The sequence below is a fragment of the Python bivittatus genome, unplaced genomic scaffold (assembly GCF_059951505.1).
Source record: "Python bivittatus isolate LINGU-HERP-01145 unplaced genomic scaffold, Pbiv_v1 ctg000250_np1212, whole genome shotgun sequence".
Taxonomy (NCBI): Eukaryota; Metazoa; Chordata; class Lepidosauria; order Squamata; family Pythonidae; genus Python; species Python bivittatus.
Window position 1 is genome coordinate 1406060 of NW_028277057.1, and position 24796 is coordinate 1430855.

At 42.8% G+C, this 24796-nt stretch overlaps 2 protein-coding genes and 1 long non-coding RNA gene across 5 annotated transcripts in view; 1 reads left to right on the forward strand and 2 right to left on the reverse strand.

The window, feature by feature from the left end:
- The window catches only part of MACO1 (macoilin 1), a 65209-nt gene extending 61189 nt beyond the window's left edge, over positions 1-4020 (reverse strand). Inside the window, exon 1 of one of the 2 annotated variants that reach the window (XM_088140941.1) lies at positions 3676-4020. In XM_088140941.1, coding sequence (XP_087997067.1) covers positions 3676-3755 — 80 coding nt within the window. In that variant the 5' untranslated portion in view covers positions 3756-4020. The remainder of the gene's footprint in view (positions 1-3675) is intronic. The other variant, XM_088140940.1, reaches the window with a different exon arrangement.
- Positions 4021-4306: 286 nt separating this feature from the next.
- LOC103057491 (RH-like protein) lies at positions 4307-24544 on the forward strand. 2 transcript variants are annotated; one of them, XM_025163506.2, is made up of 11 exons: positions 4307-4455; positions 6565-6792; positions 8834-9020; positions 12423-12573; positions 13940-14087; positions 19590-19756; positions 20945-21082; positions 21461-21591; positions 22221-22300; positions 23205-23278; positions 24260-24544. In XM_025163506.2, exons 2-11 carry the CDS (start codon positions 6657-6659, stop codon positions 24284-24286), a joined length of 1239 nt encoding a protein of 412 aa, XP_025019274.1. In that variant the 5' UTR covers positions 4307-4455; positions 6565-6656; the 3' UTR covers positions 24287-24544. The 2 variants fall into 2 exon arrangements, with proteins under 2 accessions (XP_025019274.1, XP_025019273.1); XM_025163505.2 differs by having other exon boundaries at positions 4308-4455; positions 6562-6792.
- LOC148216005 (uncharacterized) lies at positions 12455-19684 on the reverse strand. The gene is made up of 3 exons (XR_015796161.1): positions 19252-19684; positions 17846-17983; positions 12455-12586 (listed from the first exon to the last, which is right to left on the reverse strand). It is a non-coding gene; the product is annotated as an uncharacterized LOC148216005 (long non-coding RNA).
- Positions 24545-24796: the final 252 nt, after the last annotated feature.

The following is a 24796-nucleotide window of genomic DNA, read 5'->3' on the forward strand; positions in this document are numbered from 1 at the left end:
AAGCAGAATATAAATCTTGCCATTTTTAGCCCCATGTTTGAAAGAATAAAACAGGATTACTAAGTGGCATAGCAGCACAACAAGCTCTGCGCTGAAGATTGGGCCATGATCTCAAGGAACATACAGCACTTTGTCTGTAGCATGCATGTAGTAAGTTCATATTTTGCCTCTGTCTTTGCTGACATCTGCAGGGAACAAGAGTCCTGTATATGCTCAAGCAAGACAACTGCCAGTCAAGATCAAGAAAAGCTATACTTTAAGACTGTCATTTCAAAACATAACCATCTAAGAAAATCAGGAACTTAAAAAGTGGTATATTCATTCTTAACGGTAAATTAAGAAAATAACCAGCATAGGTTAGATTTACAGACATACAGATTGGTGTTTATTCTATTGCTGGGAGCACCATACCTTTGCCTTTACAGGCAAGGATTGCCTTAGTATTATATAAATAAATAAGCGCTCACAGAAGAAAGCTAGTCCAGGAGGTGTCAATAACTAGAGATGGGCTCTATACAACTCCAGATCCTCTTTAGAACCAAAGTTTTTCAAAGAAAGCAGCTGATAATTTTGTAAGCTCTTATGTATTTCATCTTGGCTGGGCTAAGAGACAGACTGCCAACGTTGCCAGATCAGTGAAGACACAGGTCCTGTCCAGTGCATTTTGATAAGTGGAAATTAGCTGGGCCAGATCTCTATTTTGTTTTGTGATAGATTTGGTCAGCCTTGGTTTCTCTCCTAGCAATCTTAAAAACAGCCCACCCTTGGATTATTTTTATAAACTTTTGTTTTGTGTAAGTAATAATTGAGGAGAATACTGAAATAGCCTGCCCTGCCAACCTTTTTCCTAAACATTTAAGGAGTGCTACTTACTGTTGTTTATAGAACACACACCAGAAATATGTGAAAAATATATAAATGAGCCTGGAAAATAATAACATTCTGCTGTTGTTAAGCAGTTAGCTATGCAGTATTACATAACAGAACTTCAATTCAAGTGGGCAAATTTCCTTTGGGGAGGGGAAAAGATTTTCACAGATGGCTCTCGTTCTAAGTTATTCTTTATGATGGTTATTAATCTGTGACTTCTCTGAAAACAAAAGTCATAAGCCATGTAGCGGTGGGTATTAATTGATCTTGTGCTTTCTCTTCCTTTCCAAGTCATTGTGAAAACATAGTTCCTCAGACTTAGCCAATGACATGTGCAATTTGTCTGCCAAACTTTATATCTATTAGGCCCTTTATAGTTATATAAACTGACAGCATCACAGCATTTTCTGCAAATTGTGCAGGACTTCACACTAAGAAACCATTGAAATTTATGGCTGGAAAAGGTGAATAAAGCAAAGTATTGTGTCTAACTAATGATAATTACTTAAAAAAAACCCCACTACTGTATATAATCTGCAAAAACTAAATCACCACAGAAAATCCCAATTCTTTAATATCTTTCTTGCCAGAAAAAACAAACCATTTTTGGTTTAGCACCAAAAAGGAAAATAAATGCAGAACAAAACAGACAGGGAAAGTTTGAAAACCAGCTGTGATTCCCCAACTTGGGAAGGAAGTCTGAACTTAAAAATCTCCAGAAAGGTTACACTAGTCACAAGAAGGAAAACTCCATCATTTAAAGCTTTTTTTAAAAACTATAAAGCCCCCCCCCCCCAAAAGTCCCTGGATAAGGGACTGTGACAAATAGTAAAGAGGTAGGAAGTTAAACACAAGAAGAAAATTAAGCATAGAGAAAAACATAAGATGTGTAAAACCATTAAGGAGAAGGACTGGGAAACGTAATTGCTGAGGAGATAGTAAAAACCAGAAGATTATAATAAATGAGTCATTACCAAGGCTCATTGACAGGGAATGCTGATGGCATGAGAGAGGGCATTGGAGTAGCTTGGCAAAGCACAATAGGGAGGGATGAAAAGATGAGAGCAGGCTCATTACTGTAAAGAAGGTCTATGGGAAGAGACCTCCATAACAAACATCTGCAGAGAAGAGTTATCACTGTACAATTCAAGTACAGAGCATGACACGATCCTACAGAAAAGTCTGTCAACATAGAGCAGAAGCAAGAAAATGGGTGACCTCTGGATTTGGGGACTAGAGAAGCCACAATCCCTAGCCATTAACAATGCTGACTTGAAGCTACGGGAGCCATAATGGGGAGATGGGAGTGTGTTGTTGCCCAAAGTTATCTATCTCTCTTGGTTGCCCTTTCAAGAGGTTGCTGTTTCACAGGATGATGTTATGGGACAAATGGGTAGGGAAGCAAAAACTATCCCTGAAAAAGGATGTCAAATTGAAGGGTTGAAAAGAATCTACAAGTAATGTGGAGGATTCTAGAAGATGTTCTCTATGAGTGGGAAGCTATGGATGGCTACTAATTGTTGGATTGGCAGAGCAGAGTTGGGAGTTTCAGAACCATCCGATGAAGCATAAGCTCTGACGGACTATAACCATATGGGACACCAACATTGGGAAAGGCTGTTCTGGAAGAAAGACAAGCTCTCAGGGCAAGATTCCTGGTGTAGGTGTGGTGCAACTAGATTGAGGACCAACCACAGGAAAGGAATGACCTCATGCAGAGAATCTTTCAGAAGATTGCACAGCTACCTGTCCTGTACCGCTAAAGAACAAAGCAGCCGTAGACCCAAGAGAAAAGGCTTCCACTGGGTGCATGTGGCCAAGCTTGAAGGACAGGCAGACTGGCCCAGTATGCGTATATGGGAGGCAGAACTGGGGCTCCAGGAAAGGAAATCTGTCCACAGACCACACTATACATGGAAGACTCTAAAAAGCTGCTGTCACATGTGGCTTTAGTGGGTAAAGTAGAAGATCCTCAAAAAAAGATTTAAAATCTGAATGATTGTCATGCCTCTAAGTGTATCCCTTTCACAGGGATGTCTGACCGAACGCTGCTTCATTCCTTTATTCAAGGTGGGTCACCATCGTGGCTTTACCTCCAGACCAACCATTCTCCCCCAACCTGACGTTCTCCAGAGGCACAGGACTCCACATCCAATTCTACCAAGCCAGCATCCTGGGGATCATGCCAGCTGCAGTCCTAAGACCTGGAGGACGCCTTGCTGGGAGCAGACTTGAGTTTGGAAAGGAAATGGAAAGGAGGACCTCTTCTTCTAAGGACTGCAAGACCACCCCCAGAAGGCAGAGCTTTGGCATGTGGGGAGCTGGTGGGGAGAGGGTACCCCACGCTAGCGCCTCCCAAGCAGGCTGCACTACAACTCCCATGCTCCCCTCGCTTTCTTTATGAAAGGGCTCGCTCGCAGAGCTGCAGTTGAGGCCGCCGGGCCCTCCCCAGGAAATGACCCTCCGGGGCCGGCTGGGGACGATGGGAAGGGCGTCCCACCGCTTCTGAAGGCGCCGGCTGGGACGGGCTGCCCGGCGGGGCTTTGGAAACCGGGGCCCGCGCGGGGCCTGGCGGAGGGTCCGGCTGGGTCGGGGAGAGACGCCGGCCCCGACGGTCGCCCGGTCGCGGGCCTGAGGGGAGCCGAGGAGGCGGCGGGCGGCGGCGGCGGCGGCGGCGGCGGGAGGCCCGGGGGCAGCGGCCGGGTCCACCCCGCCTGAGGGAACGCCTCGGCCGGGACGGGGCGGCTCCTCGACGCCGCTGACAGGCCGGGGAGGGCGGGGCGGGCGAGGCAGGTGCGGCCCTACCTGCCGTAGATGCCCTCCGTGATGCGGTTCCGCTTCAGCGGCCGCCGGAGTTTGCTGCAGTCGGCGCTCCGGCGCTTCATCCTCCCGCCCGGCTCGGGGAGTCCCAACCTGGCCTGGCGGCGGCGGCTGCTCCTCCTGCCCCGCCCGGGTCACGGCGACAACATCCGAGCGCGCCGGTCCGCCCGCCGAAGCTCCGCGCGGAGGCCCGGAAAGGCTCCCGCTCCCGTTTCGTGCTCCGGCGCTCTCTCTCCCCGCCCCTTCCTTCCTCCCCTCTTTTTTCCCTCTCGGAAACAAAGAAATAAAAAATAATTTCAGATCCGTCCCTCCCCGCCGCCGCGGCCCCGCGCGCAGGCTCCACGCCTCGCCCCGCCTCCTTTCAGGCCGAGGCCAATCGGCAGCGGGCCAAACATGAGGGCGACGCAGGGGAGAATCAATCAGCGCGGGGCGAGGGCGAAGAGAGGCGGACGAGCCGGCCAATGAGAGGAGCAGCGGCGACCGCCCGCCCCTTCCTAAAATGACAAGGGCCGCCCAGTCGCGCGAACCACCGTCCTGAAGAGTCCATGACAGAAAGGATTGAAGAGGAGCGTGTCCAATCCTGGGGCGGAGTAGGGCAGGGGGCGGGGCAGCCTCAATATTCCCCAATGGGAGAGAAAGAAAGGTGTTTTTTTCCTTTGATCTCTCCCTTTGGTTTTGTGTTAGGGTACGGCCCTCTACGTTTAATTGACGTGAATGCTGGCCAATAAACTCCAAACAGAGCCCCGCGTCATGCAAGGACCGAAGGTAAGAAGAGGCCAAGAATAATGATCCCGCTACATTCTAAAACAGGCTCGCGGACGGACCCGCCCAATACAAAAGTGATGAGAAGTTTATCCAATAAAGATGACGCTTGGCAGACACGGCACTGAGGACGACCAATAGGGTCCTGGACCAAGTGGGACTAGGCGTAATGGCCATGCAAAGGGCCCTGGGAAATCGAGTCTCGGCCAATCAGGGTGGGATTCCCCTCAGTAGCCTTTTGTTAAGGTGGCTGCGTATCTCTTTAAACAGAAGAAGGTCTGCGGTGTTCCCCCCCCCCCGCTTTCCTTTCAAGTGTTCGTATTCCTTTGGAGCCTGCCTAAATATTTTCCCTTTTTCCAAAATATATATTTATGTTCCCCACCCTGAGCTCTTTTACTGGGAACTGAACTGCATCAGTTTGGACAGAACGTCCCTTGGTGTAAACGTATTTAAGCGTTGCTCAGAAGTTTACTCTTGAGAAAAGCAACGTTGATCTGCTTGTGGGGTTTATTTCTGAATCGACCATTTACAGGATTGGGACGTTGCTAAGAAGCAAAACACGTTGGCAATGAAAAAGCAAGTCTTGTTTTGCGTTTATAGTATATATATACTATATACTATACCATATATGCTATATATATATATATATATATAGAGAGAGAGAGAGAGAGAGAGAGAGAGAGAACATTATATATATGTATGCATACGTGTGTGTGTGTGTGTCTGTGTATTATACAAACACACACAGAGAGACACCCCCCTCTCTTCACTAGCAAATGGACATGCTGAGAGTGGCTCAACAGATACGCTGCAAAAACAGTCCAACAAACCAACATAGAAAAGGCTTGTGGAAGAATGAAGGGTCTCAAAGGAAGAAACCCAACTACTGTGGCAGAGAGTTTTACATGCTGGTTGCGGCTGCAGAAAAGGACATCTGGATCTCGCCTGATGCTGCAATAAAAAGGTCCAGCTATAAGCAGGTGTGGACAGAGAGCTTCCTCCATCATGAAAGAGCAAGATGTGAATGTCAACGAGGAAACACCATATCTGTGGACACAACCGATACAAACTGATTATCATCACTGAAATTATTTACTTGCAGAAACTCTGACAGAGAATGGAAATGACTTATAGGCAATAATATAAAGGTTTCTGCTCCAAGCAAGACAAACTGCACAATTTCCTGCTATGATGTCCTTCATCTTGCTTTCTTCCTTTGCTACTGCTGCCATTGCCATTGGCTTTATTTAAAGCTGCTTGAAGGCTGTCAAAGAGGCTCCTTCAAGAGCCAAGCGTAGCAGTGATTATTCTATGTGATGTTCTGCAGGCTAGTGAAGAGAAGGGCAGAAAATGGAGAGTGGCCCTGAAGTTGAAAAATGCATTACAGGCAGTCCTCATTTAGTGACTGCCTCATTTAGTGACTGGTTGCAGTTACGACAGTAATGAAAAAGTAACTTTGTGACCAATCCTCACATTTACGACTTTTACAGGTCTGTAAAGCAAAGGAAAGCTGAAGGAAGATCGTAAGCACAGTCAAGGTTTCACTTAGCAACTGATTTGCTTAATGACCAAGTTGACAGTCCCAATTGTGGTCACTAAACAAGGATGACCTATAGCCAGAATTTATGCAAGTCCAAACTAAGTCATTTGTACTGATTGGCTCATACCCCCTCGCACGTATACAGATTGCAAGGCAAGAATTAACCATAGCTACTTGCTGAGTTCCACTTGGTTTATTGAGAATGAGAGCTGCTTATATGCACATTGATTTGCAACTTTGCTCTTCCTCTTGGCTGGAATTAGCAGGAAGCATAGGCAATTACAGCATCATGCCTATCTCCTCTAAGTTCAAATAAGAGCCTATGTAAAGCTCACCAAGTTCATGGGAATATGTAAGCGGTCTCCTTCTGGGAGGTTTTCAGCAGTTCACATTTTGGTGTAACTCTATCCCATGATTGCAGTCAACCAGCTTGCTCAATACTAGTCAAACTTTTGTCAGTACAGGTCAGGCGGTCCCCTGGCCTGTCTTAGATAAGGGTTGTGTGCTTTGCTAATTCCTTCTAAGAACTCTTATCATCGTCACACTTTCTCCTTCTTTCTTTTTTTCAGCAGAGGCTTATGGAATGTGGAACCAAAGGGACAATACTAACGCTTGCCTGCTCCTTATTTTGTTGGCTTTCTCTTAATGCTTTGAGGAAGACACGATGGTTTCCCAGTATCCTCCAAATCTCCGGATTCGTCTCCCTGCGTTCATACTTATTTTGGAAGCTGCTTTAATCCTTATATTTGGCGTCTTTGTCTCTTATGACCACAGTCAAAACCTTACAAGAGACTACCCAGGTAAGGTCGCCTACTGTCGGGGCTGAAGATCACATTCTGTGAAATTGGAAGGTCAAGGAAAGGCTTACCTTTCTGGAGAATTTCTTCTCTGCTGTTGCATCTTTGTTGTGCTGGATCTTGCAGCTTCCCAGCTGTGAGGAATTCAGTACCATTAATTGGGATAGTCCCAGTTGGGAGGAGAGGATACAGATACACTACAAATCTCCTGCATCTCGAGGTAGAATTGAGGGAGATCTATGGCTGAAGCCCTGAAGAGTCACTGCCGCAACCTAGGGGTGCACAGTCTAAAGTTGAGAATGGCCTCTGACCCCCAAAACTTTAGATTTGTCCCCCCAGACCCCCTGCCAAGTTGCCATCAGATTCTACTTTTTAAAATAAAGAAAAGTGAGATTATTTGCCATATGTGGGAAGACATCATATTAATTGGATTGTATTTACTTTAAATTAACTCTTATCTAGCTTTGTTCTGATTCTACATCCTGCATGCTATTCAAAGTCAAATGCAGTACTTGGCCTGAAAGGAGTTTTGGAGGGCCCATTGGTCTGGTTGATTTAAAGCATTTTCCCATGTTCTTAATGAACCTGGTAGGGTACAGATCTGTAAGAGGTTGGTCAAAAAAGTCAAGATGGTGGCTGCAACGGTGCCATCAAAGTTCTGCCTGTTTTTTATGTGCATCCCACTCTGGCACACCTTTTCCATGCCAAAGGTCCTGGCTTCAACTCCCTGCATGTGTTTCTGAGCTAAAGAGACCAATAGCCTGAGTCAAGATTAGGAAGCTTCAGACATGACATGATTAAAGGAGGGGTAGCGGCTTTAATATCAGTTTGTTGCTGGCAACAGGAGATTTAGAAAGAGGTGGCCAGCTACGATGCCCCCATGCTCAAGAAAGCTTGCACCATTCTAATGGAGCTATTTTGGAGCACAGCGGCATAGAAATGCCTGTGATAAATAAATATATAAGTTGTGTGTGTGTGTTTAAATAATCAGCTATAATTTGAATTAAATTACAGCTGGGCAGCAAAGTTCCCAATGGCCATTAGATGGCAGCAAATCCTCTAATACTTTGCTGCCATCTAGTGGTTCTCTATATCTTGCAGCCCAGATCTCGTAACTAATTAAAATAGAGGTTCCAGGCAATATTATTATTATTATTAGCATTATTATTAGCATTAGCATTACATTTCTGGGGAGGACAGCTTGTAGGGAGGCTTATCTTCACTTTTTCCATGAAAATCATACTTACCAAAACCTATTTCAAAGGTGATGGTGCTGGGGGAAGTGTTATCAGTAAGCCTATATTGCAGCTGGGTTCACACACTTAGATAAGCCATAACGTGGTTTGTCTGGTTTTGATTCAGTGCTGTGTTTCCCAACCATGGCAACTTCCAAATGCATGGACCTCTCCTCCCAGAACTATCCTTTCAGCATGCCATTGCTAAGAATTCCAGGAGTGGAAGTCCAGATACCTGGAAGTTGCCAAGATTAGACAAACGCTTAATGAAAGTTTTGAACCCACCCACTGCAGTTTGCAAACTATGCTTTATGGCTTAGCAGTATGTAGAAATCAGGCCACTATGATTTGCTCAAACCATGGTTACAGCACACTATGGCTTAATTTATTGTGCTAACACAGAGCCTACATTTTTGAATGGGGAAGGCAGTATGGGAGTGAGTGATGTGTTTGTAAGTGTGCACACATGTATGTGGGGACAGAGGGCAATATCAATCTTCAGTGTTCCTCGCCTTCCTTGAACATATGTGTGCATAGGTGTGCCCGGGATCAAAAGCTTGAAAAACCTGGCATCCTTTGGTTTAAGATCTGACTGACAGATAGCACCAATCAATGATTGTACTGACATATCCCTCTAAGCCATGGTTTGTGAATAAGCCATCATGGTGGCTTCACGCAGCAAGCTGAGTTGAAACCAAACAAACCACATTGGTTAGGGCTTAGTACAATGAGGAGATTCCAGGTGGGGTCTCCTGGATGTGGTTCACCATGCCTCCTTGACGCAAGTGTTCTGTGCTTATCCCCTGCAGTATTTCAACATGTCAACCTCATGGTGATTTTGGGGTTCGCCTTTTTTCTGGCCTTTTTGAAGAGATACGGCTTCAGCGGCACCGGATTCAGCCTTCTCCTTGCTGCCCTCGGAGTACAGTGGGCTGTGGTTGTGGAAGGATTCCTCTTTCACTTCTCAGCTGGGAAAATAAAGATTAGTCTGCAAAGGTAGGAAGTCAAATGTCAGAGAGCTTGGTTCTCTGCTAGGAATTCTGCTGGCTTCAAAGAGTGATTTCAGGGGGAATGTCCACATGGTGTCTTTGTACCTCTCCAGGATCAGGTCTGGAGAATATGCCTTCGCATTGTTTTCTACGTTCTGCAGCTGAGCCAGTTAATTTCAAATAGGTGAGAACCCTAACAGACTGGCAGTTTCCCTGCTCTCCTCTTGATCAGGTCAGGGATGTCCGCAGGGAATGGTCAAAAAAGTCAACATGGCCACGATGGTGCAGTCAAAGCTCCACCTGATTTTTGTGTGTCACACCCATAAAAAGCAGGCAGGGCTTCAATCACACCATTGTGGCCACCATCTTGATTTTTTTTTTTCCATATCTTGTGGATACTCCTGGGTCAGGTGGCAGGAACCCTCAGTGTTGTAAGGATGGTGGATGTAACAGTGATCAAGGGTTGATTCTGAAATGCTTAACAGAGATTGAGATGTGGAACTGAGGATGGTGTCAGAGAGGCCTTTGGTTTATTCCAAGCTGTTTGCTCTCATCCATCCTTTCAGATGGTCCTGCATCTTATTTTTAAAATCTGACACTCTTAAAGGTTGGCCACAGTTGATGAGGCAGAAGTCCTTTTTAATGCCGGTGGGTGGGGTAAAAATGCAGCTTCTTTCTCACACTCATTCTGTGCTTCTTTTCGTCAAAGAGATTTATGGCACCCCGGCTGCAAAGAAGCCAGGAAGGAAGACAAAGACTCTAATTTCCTCTACCTGTTCCCCCGCAGCCCCCCCACAACCTTTGCCTCCAGGAAATACCCTTGTTAAGATGTAGTTAGTATTATGCCTTTGTTCAACTTTTCCTTCCAGGTTCTAGAAATTAAAACTGAAAAGCCTAGACTGATCTGAGTGGTGGCAATATATGGATCAGAAAAAAGATAAGGAGCAGAAAAGGTTTGGATAAAATGTGCATGCATTAATTTATGGATAACATGCAAAGATAGATAGATAGATAGATAGATAGATAGATAGATAGATAGATAGATAGATAGATAGATAATCTTCATTATAGTCACTGACCAGCAAATTAAAAAGTCAACTTCATAAAAAGAATTAAGGGACATACAAACATAGGAATGATCTATAATCTGTTATCCTATTGGTGGACTTGTGGGTGTGTATTAATATTGGATTTTAGGTCTGGGTATGTATGTATGTAGGTATGTATTTTTTTTTAATTTAGGTTTCTTTTTGTTGTATTGTCTGTACATTTGAAGGGAGCCTTATTTATTTCTTATAATCAGATCCTGCCTTTTCTCCAAGAATTTCTTCTTTTCAATGCCCCAAGAACAACTATGTGGGATAGGTTGGGTGGTACGAAGATACTGCCTGAAAGTCACCCATTGAATTTTCATGGCTGAGCATGGACTGCAACTGGGTGTCCCCACACAATCTAGCACTACACCACACTGGTTTGGGTAGGACAAGCCATGCAATGTCACTAAAGTGTATTTTGGAGTAGGGCCTAGAAGATGCAGGATCAAATTTACTCTCATCCTACTAGATTGCTGTTTCTCAGTGTTAGCACCTTTAAGATGTGTGGACTTCAACTCCCAGAATTCCCTAGCCAGCTGCCTGGGAAATTCTGGGAGTTGAAGTCCATACATCTTTGAGTTGTCAAGGTTGAGAAACACTGGCCTAGAGAATAATCTCGGAAAATTAATTGGTTCTGACTCTAAGTAAATTTGATCTTGACAAATATAACGCTAAGCCTGAGTACCTTCTATAAAAGTATCTGGCAAGGATATTTTTAAGGAGTAAAGACCAGTATCCAAGTTATTCACAGCAAACCTGGAGCTTTATTCAGTATAGAGAGATGCTGACTTCAGTTGACCTTTTACCCTGAGCAAAAAAGGTTATTGCATTTTTGTCTCTAAACGTTATATCACTGACTGAGCCAATCTATTTTCTCCCCATGTTCCACTGAGTCACGTTTCTAAAATAAACAGAAGTATTCCAAATTGGGAAAAGATGCAGCGGCAGCAACAAGGCTAGGAGGGATCTTATATAACGACAGGAAGAGCGTGGCTTCCCATGATTTCTTTAGCGATACCCAAACAACCTACTCGTTCCTGATAAAAGCGCCCTCAGATCAGTGGGACTTCTGTTGGGTTAGGCACGTTTACAGCTGTGGTGGGATTAGCCGGAAGGGGAGTCAGAAGGCTTCAGAATTCAGTCACTGTCAACTGGGTATTTCAACTTGCAGAATCCTGATAGGTACAAGATTAGCATTCAGCCATCTCTTATCTTTTATTACTTCTCAAACTGTCCGTTCTCTTCGGTTACCAGCTCTGAAGCAACACAGCATAATGTGTTTAAAGACACGTATATCGAGTAACAAATACATTTAAAACGCCATGTAAAAATGCACATTTTAATAGGGATTTTTTAAAAAAAGAAACAAAACATAAAATGGGGACAGACAGGGCAGAATGGATTTATGGATGAATACAGACATAAATCCAGGGGTGCTGAATGGAGTTGTTGGATGCCCTAACTGGGACCTTGGGGGTGTCAGGCTGGGGGAGAAGCAGGCAGTCCAAAGGGGAGGGTCAAAAAAGGATGCCAGCCCGCCCCCTTTTACATCCGTAACTGATGCAAATAAAAAGGGGGTGGGCCTCAGTCACATGGCTGTAACCACCATCTTGACTTTTTTGACACTGTCCCTATGGACATGCCTGGGAAGAAGCTTCCCATGGACTGGCATAATGAGTTCCTGCGCACCAAACTCTACCACTGCACCGCCTCCAATGCTGTCACTGTTTTCTCCACCCTGGTGGACGGCTTCCTTCCAAATCTTTGAACCCAAGAGGCAATGCGTCTGATTAAATATTAGTTTTGCACAGATGTCCATATTATTTATGATTTCAAAACTGATGACCGTGTCTCCCTTTTAATTACGCCCTCCATCTTCTTCCCCATGTGCACATTGCCGGGAAGGCATCTACTGCTATTTGCATCTCATTGGTAGCATAGACCTCTTTTGATGCCTGTAAAAAAAAAATTAGTCACATTTTTTTCTCCTCAAAACAATACCAGCAGTGCATATAAGCTGTTTTGAGTGCCAACTTTTTTTCTACTTAAAACAATACCAGCAGTGCAGATAAACTGTTCTGAGTTGCCAAGGAGCAGATGGGGAGAAGTCACAGGATTGTAGTCTATGCAACAGCTGTATTATTCGAGCTTTTAATTCTCTAAATACACCTCTAAGGGAGTATGTTACTTTAAGGGAATTCACCGTGTACACGAAAAGCACAACAGGGAAAGGAGAAAACTGTCTAGATCTGATTGGGAAAAAAATTCTACCATCTCACAAGATCCTACTGATTTTCTTTCTTTCTTCCCACCAGCATTTTAACAGCCATTATGAGCATAATCACAGTGTTGATTTCAGCTGGAGCAATGCTTGGCAAAGTCAATCTGATGCAGTTGATCTGGATGGCCCTGGTGGAGGTGACTGTCTTCGCTGTGAATAGATGGGTTGCTGTGAATATTCTGCAGGTACAGAGCTGTTCTGAGGCAAGAGGGGGGAGAATCAAGAGTCAGGAATATGGCCTTGCATGTTAAAATGTCTTTACCTCTCAACATTAACATATTCTTGGGGAAGGCAGAAGGAATGGCATATCCTGGATGTGGGAGTGGCTGGTTGGCTGGATAGCTCTCACACAGTCATATTTTGTTACAGATGCCCCATATTCTTGGTTTCTTTTTTCTTGTTTTAAAAAAATCAGAACCATAAGTTGACAGCACAGTGATCTTACATTAATTTTAAAAAAATGCTCTGGGTGGGATTTAGCGTGTTGTGGGAACCCAGCCAGTGTGGACTATAAGCCATTATTAATGGATTAGTGCAGGGTTCCTCAACCTCAGCAACTTTAAAATGGGTGGACTTCAACTCCCAGAATTCCCCAGCCAGCAATTCTGGGCATTGAAGTCCACATATCTTAAAGTTGTCAAGGTTGAAAAACATTGGTTTAGTGCAATATGTGAAAAAAGACAGTGTTCTTTTTCCATAATTATTTAACCAACGGTGGGAAATGAAACTTTGGATTAGCATGATGAATGATCATATCATTCATCACACTTCCTTTTGTCCATTCAGAACTAGATTATTGACCTAGCAACACAATTTGAACCAAGGAGAAGCAAGCAAGCAAGTCTGGCAGTCTGGGCTGGTTTTAGAACATCACCATGCCGCCAGCAGAACAGCAGAAAGAGAGGTTCGCCAACTTCCAGCCTGCTCCAAATCTCCTTTGGAGATTTAAAAATAAGGCAGATTAATTGGAGTTAATAATGCATGCAGCAGGAGAGATAGTTAGATGTGGCTCATGTACTGGGCTAAGCCACGGTTTGTGTATCCATGGGTGGTTTAATAAACCACAACTGGTTTAGCTGGGTTCACACAACAGCTAAGCCCAACCCAAGCAAACAGTGGCTTAGCGTGATGGGTGAACCCAGCCATTGCCTTGTAAGAAATTCTTCAGGCGGAGACTTGATTCAGAGTAAACTCTGCAGAAAAGCAGAATTCGTTCCACGTTTTGCAGTGCCATCAGTGCTGTACTAGCCAATCTCACCATCACTGTCAAATTCTACATGGGACTGCCATAGATGTGCTGGCTGATAAACTGGTGAGCTTCATGGAGTCCTATTTAGGGTGAATTAATGCTTAGGAGGGAGCAGCCTGCCAGCAGAGGCCATTAGAGTAGAGAATGAATTTAAAATGCCCAGGGGAGCAATTCCAGCAAAGAAAGATTAATCACCCCTTTAGAGGCTTTCCTCCCTTAAGTTCAGTCACGACATGCTGGCGCATAGAACTACTCTCCACCTTGACTCCATCGGAAATGGCGACTGCTTTTGTTGCCCACAGATTCAGAGCCATGTCAGTGTGATGCACGCCCACTTATTTGGGGCCTACTTTGGCTTAATGGTCTCCTGGATGCTCCACCACTCCTCACTGAGCCAGAAAGCTGAGAAAGAAAGATCCAGGCCCGTCTCGAATATGTTTGCGGTGCTGGGTAAGCCGTTTGCTTTGGGCAGGAGAAAAGGTCAAATGGTGTTTTTCCCAGGGCTGAAAATAATGTATCCCCACCAAATTAGGAGGTTCCCATGTTGGCAAAATGTATGGCATCCAGCGTAGGATATATTGCTCAGCAGTTGACATTTGATTTTTGTCTCTTATTTCAGCATGACGCTGGCAATTTAACTGCTAACCCAGAGAGGTGTATTGATAGTAATGGTGACTCAGTTCCCAGCTTTCCTGGAGGAAATTAGATCTGTTCCAATCTGGATTCAGACCCACTTTTCAGAGTTGAGATTTCCCTGGTGCTTGGATCCTCAGGAGGGTGCTTGTGGAAACCAAGGGGTTTGCAAAGACTAAGGGCCACTATCCAAGCATTATCCTGACTTAAAAAGGAAATACAATAGTAATATGAAAAGGGAAGGGGCATGCTGTAAAACAAAGTGTGTATACATTATTTCTCAAAATGTAGATGGGTCCCACATAGGCACACTTAGAAAACGAAAATGGGTACAAATGTTCTTCATTGAATCAGAGAACTGGAGAGTTAGAAAGAACCACAAGGGTTATCTAATCCAACCCTCTGCAGAGTGTACGAAAACCAATTAAACCATTCTGGAAAGGTGGCTGTCCAAACACTTCTTAAAAATCGCCAGAGATGGAGAACCCACAATCTCTGTAGACAGATTTTCTACCATTGTATGTATCTTACCATCAGGAAGATCTAGGTAGTTGAAACTTATACATGCCTGTTACTTCTGGTCCTAGTTTCTATGGCCATTGAAAAGAGTTGGCCCTCTTCCCAGTAGCTTCTCTTTATGTACCTGAACATGGTTATCATGTCTTCAAACCATTGTCTTTTCTCCAGAGTGAACATCCCACATTCCTTCAGCCTATCCCCTGCCAGTGCTCTGTTACTGACTCTCCCTTCCAATGTCGAAGGCAGAGCATTCAGTCTGGCAGATGAAAAGGCTGTCCTGTGAAGCAGCCATACAATATTGGCTAGATAATTTAGCAGGTGTAAAAGGGCTTCTGAATGGGCCTAGCATCAGTTATTTCTGTAGATTGTTACTAAATCCATCAGAGATGTCTGCAGGGCCTGGTCAGAAAAGTCAAAATGGCAGCCACAACAGTGCAATCAAAATTCTTCCTGTTTTTATGTGTGTTGCACAGGACACACATAAAAAAATGGTGGAGCTTTAATCGCACCGTTGTGGTCATCTTGACTTTTCTGACCCTACCGTGTGGATACCCCTGTCCGTGGTTCCTTTAATTAAGGGTTAGCATGCTATGCAAATACAGTAACAGATAAATGGACAGATCATGAAAGAGAATGCCAATGGAATTGTAAAACTGAGCCCTGCTCTGTTGATATTTATTGACATTCTGGCAGAGAGCCCTGTCTCGGGAGGATGATGACTTCGCTCTGAGCAACGTATCTTAGAAAGAGCTCTGAAGCATTGCTTTCTGCTTGGAGAGATAAACACAGTTCCTTCTTCCTAGAAGGTCAAGTATAGGGAACACCCATCCAACAGGCATCAGCAGCACTGGATCTTGTGTGCAGTTTATGATTAACTGACATTTTTGCATCAGCCTTGCAGCGTTAACTGAAAATGTCCCTTTCTGAAGGTGGCATGAGCGCAGGGAAGCTGAGGGGATTTACCAAAGCAACTTGCGACCTTCCCTGCCAGCTTCCCCATTGACTTTGCTTGTGGGAAGCTGGTAGGTAAGGTTGCAAATTGCAATCACGTAACTGTGGGGGTACTGTGACAGCTGGAACTTCGAGGACCAGTTGTAAGTTCCCCTCATTCAGTGCCATTGCAACTTGAAATGGTCACTGAATGAGTGGTTGGTAAGTGAGGACAACCTGTAGTTAACATAGAGGGCTTAATTTAAGTCAAATGTTGCTTCAAGTAAAGGAGAGGGTTTATATAGTGTATTAAGCTGGGTGGTTTGGCTTTGGAATAATATCTCAGGGTTGTAAGTAATGGTGTGGCATAGTGTGATGTGTAAAGTCACCCTTTGTGGTTGATCAAAACATGGTTTCCTGTGTAAAAAAAACTGTCAGTTTTTTATTTATATGGGAAAGTGATCTGTTCCAGTTTTTTACTCTACTAGCCATTCCTAACTTGGTACTTTCCAACTGTCTAGGACTATGTTGACCAATCTGACTAGGAATTCTGGGGATTGTAATCTCAGCACCTAGAGAACACCAGTTGAGGGACACCAGTTAATCCACCTACATGCTGCCCAGAGTCACCTGTGGTAAGATGGGTGGCTATATAAATTGATTTAATAAATAAATAAATAAATAAATAAAAAAATATCAACTTTCCTCAAGCTGCCATCCTCCAAATGCACTGAGATTGAACTCTCTTAATTTCTGTACTCTGCAGGCTAACATTTCTTGGGCCAAATGGGTGGTCAAAAGAGTTCTACTGGATCAACCAATGGTTTCTCTAATCCAGCCTCCCATGGAAACCCCTCAAGCAGCTTCTCCACTCTTCCCTAGAATAGAGATTCTTAGGCGGCAACAAGTATCAGGTCAACTTTCAGATCCCTTTCAGACATGTGATCCTGATTCAAAAGGAGGCTTTATGCTAATCTTCTCCAATGTGGTGCCCTTTGGATTGTTCTAATCCTTCTCCTCAGCTAGCATGGGTGTTGGCCAGGAATGACAGCGCTTTTAGTCCAATACACCTGAAGGAAGCCAGGTTAAGGAAGGTTGCACCAGTCCAATGAATCTTAATTCATTGCTTCACTGACATGCCATGATTATTTTTGTGCTTGGTTTTCATTTATCCAAAGCAATCAACATTTCCTGGAGACCTTTAGGAAGTAATGCTAGTAGTCCAAAATTTAGAAGACTTAAGAACAACCAGGGTAGAAGAACAAGCGAAAAGAGGAAAAAGGGCTGTATGAAATAGTGGTATCAGCCTTTCCAGAGGCGCCTTTTGAAACATTTATTCTGATTCCTGGTTGATAGAGGGGTAGGTGATAGAACAGTCTACTCTTTGCCAGGGTAAATTCCAGACTTAAAGCAGGCGATCCTCCGTGTCTGCCATAAATTATAAGCAACTTGCACCTGTTATTTCTTTTCAAACATAATATTGCAAGGGGAGATTGGGTTACATAGCTCCTTGAGCGAGTGCTTGTTCTGCTACGTACTATGAATGATAGATCAAATGTTCAGCATAGATTAAAAGAAGGGAAGTTCCCAAAGATGGGACAATAATACTAGGGCTACCAGATCTGGGCTGCAAAATATCCAGCAGTCCGTTAGATGGAGGCAAAGAGATGCGGAAAACCTTAAGGGTTTGGTGCCATCTAGTGGCCATCTTAGACTTCTGCAACCCAAAGCTGCCAGTTTTAACCCTGGAAGTTTGTTTGCCATATTCCAGATGCACAGGGAAGAATTGCTAGGGAGAAGTACCATGATATCAAGGAGCAAGCCACAGGCTTTATAAAATTACATATTCCTGAACTGCATGCCTCCCTTCCTTATAAAATCAGACACTCCCTTTTGGTCCATGTCTTTGGAGAAATTGGACCATGTCTTTCGAGAAGTTACAATGGAATGGCCATGGTAAAGTTGGTTTGATTTCTTGCTGTTTGAGAAGATAGATCTGCTTGGGTCTCACCACTCTTTGCAGGCGTGGTGCATTATGCTAGGCCTTATCAATAGGAGGCAGTATTGAGTGGGCCAGCCCAACCGTGTAGAAAAAGAGAGTGGGTTTATGTCTTCCTTGGACTGACCTTCACTTCAAAGATTCAGCTGAAAGATGAGTCCGTCAAATCTCCAAATAGAACCAGCTTTCCAGGTTGGATCAGCAATTCAGACCGAATCACTGAACTGAATTTGATGCCTCCAAATGGATTTCTTTTAAAGACATTCTGAAAAGAAAATTAAAGGTGCCTAGTTCACTTGGCTACATTAGTTCCCTGTGGGTCTAAGGCCCACGGTCTTTCCCATTTTCTCACCTTATGGCCCATACCTTTAAAAATTTACTTTGCCTCCAAGGGCCTGAAGGGGTGGGCTCACTAACATGATTATGTCACTACATCTTCCCCATTTTTCTCTCTGCTTCTTTAAGGTCTACCAGAATTTTAAAAACACTTCATTGGTGTGAAAGTATAACATAGCAATTAAAAAGCATCTTTGTACAGGAGGGAAGTAAACAAATATATACTGTTGAAAATGGGTAGTTTTTGTCACACGGTTTTGTTCTGTAGCTTTAAAATGGGGGTTGGAGGCAGTGGTCCCCAGCCTGACACCTTCAGGGAGGCTTGCACTATCAATTCCATAATTTCTATAGAAACAACGCTGCATTAGGAAAAATTGCATACCCCCTTGTCACCCCTTGTCCATTATACCTCCCTCGCCCTCAGATTTGCAGATCTACATGCAAAAATACATATATTCAGCATTTCGGACTCTGGATTTTGTGAAGTGAAGAATATTTTTTTTAGTTGCACACTAATACAGGTCTGGGACAGAAGGACTTTAAAATGGGTAAACGAAGCAGCACTGAGAAATGAAAATGGCCCAGTTCAGCTGTCCTTATGAAAATTTCTTTTTTTTTTTATAATATTTTATTGAAATTTTAAAGTTACAAAGTTAAAAGTTAGAAATGAAAAAGAAAATTGAAAATACAAATTATAAAGAAAAGGAAAAGAAAAAGTGAGATAAAGTAAAAGAAAAAGAAAAAAGATATGAAAAATAGATAACTTCCAATCTATCTCTGGTCTTAGGAATAATAAGACTATCATTAGTGCTAGTTTTTAATACATTAAGTAGGAATAATTCTTTGTCAAAACATATCCCATTACATTTATAATCTAATCTTCAAATCCCCATGTAAGCTTCACCCCACCTGCATTTTGCAAATAGTCCATCAATGGTTTCCATTCTTTAAGGTAATAGTTATTTGAGTGTTCTTTTAATAAGCAAGTCAGTTTATCATTTTCTGCCATTTCCATCAGTTTTAACAACCATTCTTGTATTGTTGGTAGTGTCTGGGTTTTCCAAAATTGTGCATAAAGAAGTCTCCTTATGAAAATTTCTACAGCCTTGGTCCCCAGCTTGTTCTTCAAGAACATAATAATAATCTTAAAAAAGGAAAGTGACACACTGCAGGAAAAAAATCAGCTTCTGGCCTCACCTTAATGTCCAAGGATGCTCCTGAGCCCCAAATGGAACCCATAAGCTTTCTTAGCCCAAGGATAGCCATTTTTCAAACAGGCTGATGGTGGTGGTAGTGAGGTCATCAGGCTGAAAGAGACTGAAAACTGGGAGGAGTGCCTGCACTTTTGTCGACTAACAACTTTTATTAAAAGGCTGCAGTTCACAGAAGCTATTATTTAGTTATCCAGGGAAGTGCTCCCAGACTCCTGATCTTTTGCTGCTATAGACTAGCAGTGGCTCTCCTCCCACAATGCTGAAGAATGGGGCTCTGTTGGACTTGAGAGGTAACATTCTGCCCCTCCTGTGGTTTACCAGGTACTCTCTTTCTCTGGATATTCTGGCCCAGCTTCAATTCTGTCCTAATCAAGGAAGAAGAAAAGAAATGGACTGCCATTTACAACACCTACTTTGTGATGGCCACAAGCGTCATTGCTGCTTTTTCATTCTCAGCGGCAACCAACAAAAACGGAAAACTCAGCATGGTGAGACAGAAGCACCTGTTTTCTCAACCAGAACAGCAACATTCTTGATCCTGTGACCCTCCAGATGTCGGGGCAAGAAGTTGCAGTCCCAGGAGGTCTGGTGGGGACCGGGTTGCACAACATTGGTTTAGAATGAGTGAGGCTAGATGTTTCTATGGCAGTGACTGGACATTAAGGGGGTGGAAGGAGCAGAGCTGACAGCATGCTCAGACAAACTAACACTAGCTGGGGAATTCTGGGAGTTGAAGTCCACACAACTTAAAGTTGTCAAGGTTGAGAAACACTGAGCTAATGTTTTTCTAGAACCTTTCCATGCCAGGCTCATAATAAAACTCTGTTGGGTTTGTATTGGGGAGAACCAGAGCCAAGTTCCTACTCTACATGGAGCTTCCATGGGTAACTTTGGGCCAGTCCTTTTCTCGCCCAACCTACTTCCCACAGTGTTTGTTGTAGGTATAAAACTGTATGTGAAGGAATGAGATCTGGCCTTGGGAACAGAGAAGGAAAGAGCAGGCTGTTAAAGGGGGGACTTTCAGAAAAAAATTACTCAATCCTAAGAAACAGAGAAGTGTGTGAAATATACCCCACCTTGATTTTGTCTGGTATAAGATGAGGCAGAGAGAAACTTGTTCAGGCTTTCAAGATGCTGTTATTCTGCTTTACTACAATAAAGAGCATTTTTGGAATCCCTGCAGTGTCTGCTTCTCAGTGTTTCTCCCTTCCCTATCTTACACCATCAGTCCTTCAAGTTGGCCAGGTCAAGAAATGGATACTGTACCGATTCTAGGAATGTTACATTATTGTTGTAGTCTAGTAATAGAATCTTGAAAGCCTGAACAAGTTTTTGTCTCCCCAAACTTATACCAAGTGAAATCAAGGTGGAATTATTTTGAGTTTCTTTCTCACCCTTTCCTCTTTCTCAGGACTGTATTATCTTTTCTCAAAGTCCCCTCCCCTTAAAGGTTCGTTCATTCCTTCCCCATTCCCAAGACCAGGTCTACATGCCTTCACAAAGATAAGGGAGACCCCATATCCACAACCTTGACCTCCTTGAAAGGCAAGAGATAAATATTACAAGCACACAAAATCCTGGTTCAAGACACCCCCACGCTACTCTGCCTTCTATCAACAGGAAGTGGCTACCCAACTTAACCCAGGCTTTGATTTCTTTTTTCACTTGTTCCCCAGGCTCACATCCAGAATGCTACACTGGCAGGTGGGGTTGCCCTCAGTTTCTCTGCTTCCATCATCCAACAGCCTTGGATTGCAATGGCTTTGGGTCTGGCGGCGGGCATGATCTCTGTCCTTGGCATGGCCTGTTTACAGGTAACCCTCCCCGTTTTAAACCTTTTCATTGCTGGTTATGGAACAAGCAACTGGGATGCTTTAGAACTTTAGAACTGGGATAGAACCAGAACTAGAGTCCCAGGCTTCTTGGGGAACAGCAGTCTTGGATATGTGCTAGTCTTTCCCAGAGTTATGAAGATGCTCACATGCTCCATGTGGCCAAGGCCTCTGAATCCCACACGTGGCGAGTGGCATGCAGACAATCCTGTTTCAAGCCCTGCTTTGGGACTGTTAAAAATTAATGCAAGGGTGGACTATACGTTTATACATAAACACAAAAGAGATTACTTATAATTTATCATGCAAAAGCCTTATGGTGTGTTGCTTTTTCTACCTTCTTCTTCCGATCAAACTCAGAAACACTTGGATCCAGCACTCAAAATCCATGATACCTGTGGAGTTCATTACACTTTTGGCTTACCCAGTTTGCTTGGAGGGATAATCCACATTATTGTAATCCTAACAAACCACAGCAATAACCTCTCAGTGTAAGTTGAATCTGTCGGTTTTTATTGCCCTCGATTAATTTTGGTTAGGGTTAGTATCTTTGGTTAATATCAGAGTCAATTACATATCATATAGTCATCAGTTTGGATTTTATTCTTGTTGAAATGTTGGATCGATCTGGAAAGACCCATGTGCAAATTCATGCTCAGCCATGGAAATCATTAGGAGACTTTGACTCAATCACCCTATCTCACAAACCTAGATCTAGTGTAAAGTTTCGGAAAACTTTAAAGTGATTTGGAAGTACGTATGATGTTCTTGTTGTCTGACATTATTTTATTTTCAATTTTCCCTAAAAGATAGCTGATCCACTATGACTGCTGTCCTTGATCCTTGCACACCTACAGTAGAGTTAGGCATATTTTAGGAAACAGTTCAAGCAGGTCTAGGGAAACATTAATAATCATAGTCAAGACCTTGTAGAGCTCCTGGATGTTCCATACCTAGTAAGCAGGAGGTATGAAATAGTGTCCTCAAGAGGGAAAGTTTGCAAACTACGAAATAGTTTGTAAGGACTACAAGAAGTCACTATTTAGAAAGCAGAAGCTGTTTTTTTCTTCTTCTTTTACTGGATTTTTGAATGCTTCTCTGTCTTCATGATCATTTACAGATTTGGTTATTCAGCTTTAATTGAAGTTGGTGCACTCAGCTTGAGCCTAGTCATCAGTCTGTTCAGTGGTTTTATTACAGGTCTGTATCACAAAACCACTTCATTGTATCATCAATAATAAGTGTTTTGGGTCTGCAACTGTCCTCCAAGATGAGATCAAATCACTTCTCTAAAACTTGTATTAAAGTCTGAATTCAGTGAAGCTAATATAGATCAGATTCTTTCTGATAAAAGGAGCTGAATTTCTAAAACATGTGGAAGTTTGTCAGATGTAGTGGGGGAGAGACTAACATTGCTTCCATCCTATACTGGTTCCTGAATATCCAGCGGACAGATCTCTTGTAGGTTTTCACCATTCCTTATAATGAGGACTAGAAAGCCTGAGTTTTTACAAAATGGGGTAATTCATATACCAGGTTTTGCACAACTGGATATTTGTGTAGGGAACTTAGCACACATACAGCATTTCACAATTCAAATCCTGCCATATATTTACAGATCTGTATCAGTATCTTGGCAGAAATCATGCTAATTTTATAAAAGGCTATTGTACAGAGCTAAGAAAAATGGCTGGGGGAATGTTGTGGTAGTCCAGTTTTAATTTGTTGAAATTGAATTAAAAGTAAATAAAATACAATTAATACAATTATCTACAATGTATTTAATAATTTGCTCTCCTGTTACATTAGCAATTCAAGTTGATGGCAACTTTTGGTGGGATCTGAGGGTCACCAATGCTCATGGATTAGAAGACAATTTGGGAGAAAAGAACTACAGCTCAGCTTTGGACAAATGGGAAAACGAGATGAAGCAGGGGAGATTTAGCAGGGGACGTATCAACCGACAATTGGAGATGTAGAATTAGATGTAAGCTAAGAGATCCAAAATGAAGCGATTTATCATTAACTTAGGGATAAACTCTAGAAACTTTCTGCAAACTTTCAGATTTTCAATGCAGGTCTGGTTTCAACTTGTTTTTTATAGGTCTCATTTTAACTTGCAAATTATGGAAAGCACCTCCAGTAACAAAGTATTTTGATGATCAAGCTTATTGGGAGGTAGGATGACATTTTATAGTAGTTTTGTGTCCTGTAAAGGTTGGGACCCGCAAGGTTAGCTTTACATAAAGATCTTCTTATTCCTTTTTACTTCTTGACAGCTGGGGTTACACTGAGCTGAATGTCTTAGGATTTGGGCTATTTTACTCATACAATATCCTTCAGTTAAAGCCAGAAAAAGAGAAATAAATCCCTGGAACTGCTAGATCCAAGTTATCAAAACTGTAACACGATGGTGTTTGGTTTTGACTTAGTGTGTTATGCAGATTCGATCAATAATCATGGTCAAACCAACCATGCTGGTCATGCTGAACCCTACCATGTTAAAAGGTTCAGAATCAAACTTTTCTTACTGATGAATATATGTAGTATGAATATATTACAACCACCCTACTTCTGACCTAGAATCATAGATCACATATGAATGTAATTTGCCGAGTTTGGTCTTAACGTGTTGTAGAAACTTAGGTATTTTGGTTATAAGCTACAGCCTATGGTTAACCATGTGAATCAGCCACTTAGGGTCATTCAGTAGTTTTGGTTAAGCAGGCAAGGTCCATTTATGTCCCACGCTTCTGCAGAACTGACTCTCCACTGTAGGTAAAACCTTTATTGTGACTGATTAAAACCTTGTGTGTGCTTTCACCAACAGAAGAGTGCTCAGTGTAAAAGATTATGCTTTGTCTGTTGGAAAGATTCTATGGCAAGAAGTAGAAATAACCTGAAGTTGTTCAGGCATTCTTTCAAAAGCAAAAAAACTATTACCACTTTAAAAGTGATTTTATATCCAAAGGGCATTGTAGCTCATATTCTCAGTGGTGTACTTGGTCATGCAGACTTCTAGGTGTCTGTGGTTGTAAACTGTTTTGTTATAAGCTACATTTAAAGCAAGGGGCCCATCCTAATTAGTTGTATTTAAGAGTGCATTATTGAGTTAGAAAACAAGATTTTTTAAAAAAATCTTATTTTTCTTATATCTAGTTCCCCCACTTAGCTGTTGGATTCTGAACACAACCTTCAAGAGGGCAGCAAGCTACACAGCTAAGAGACTTCCTCTCTGATGCCACAAGAATGCATGAAAAAGAGACTTATCTGCTTTATTAAAATTGCCAGAATATTTGGTAGGCATTTAGTATAAAATACTTGCTTGTAAGGCTAAAATAAAGATGTTAGTGCTTCTTTTAAAAAAGGTGCCTTTTACATTCTAGCCTTTTAAAATGCTTAAAGAATGTGAGGGGGAAATGAAAATGAAATATTAAATGTGAAACTGAGTCCAGTCATACCATTCTGTGTTTATATACGGTGGTTTTCATGATGATTAAGTTCATACATTACACTAAGCCATCATATGGTTAGTTTAGGTTTGGCTTAGCATCCTGTGTCAACAGTGTTTTGATAAACAAACCTTAGTTAACCCAACTGACAAACAAGACTACTGATTCCCTTTGACTTCCCTGCAAAGTCAGAAGGGTGTATGGGACACTTCTCAGACAGTCTTCTGCAAATAGCAACCCCCAG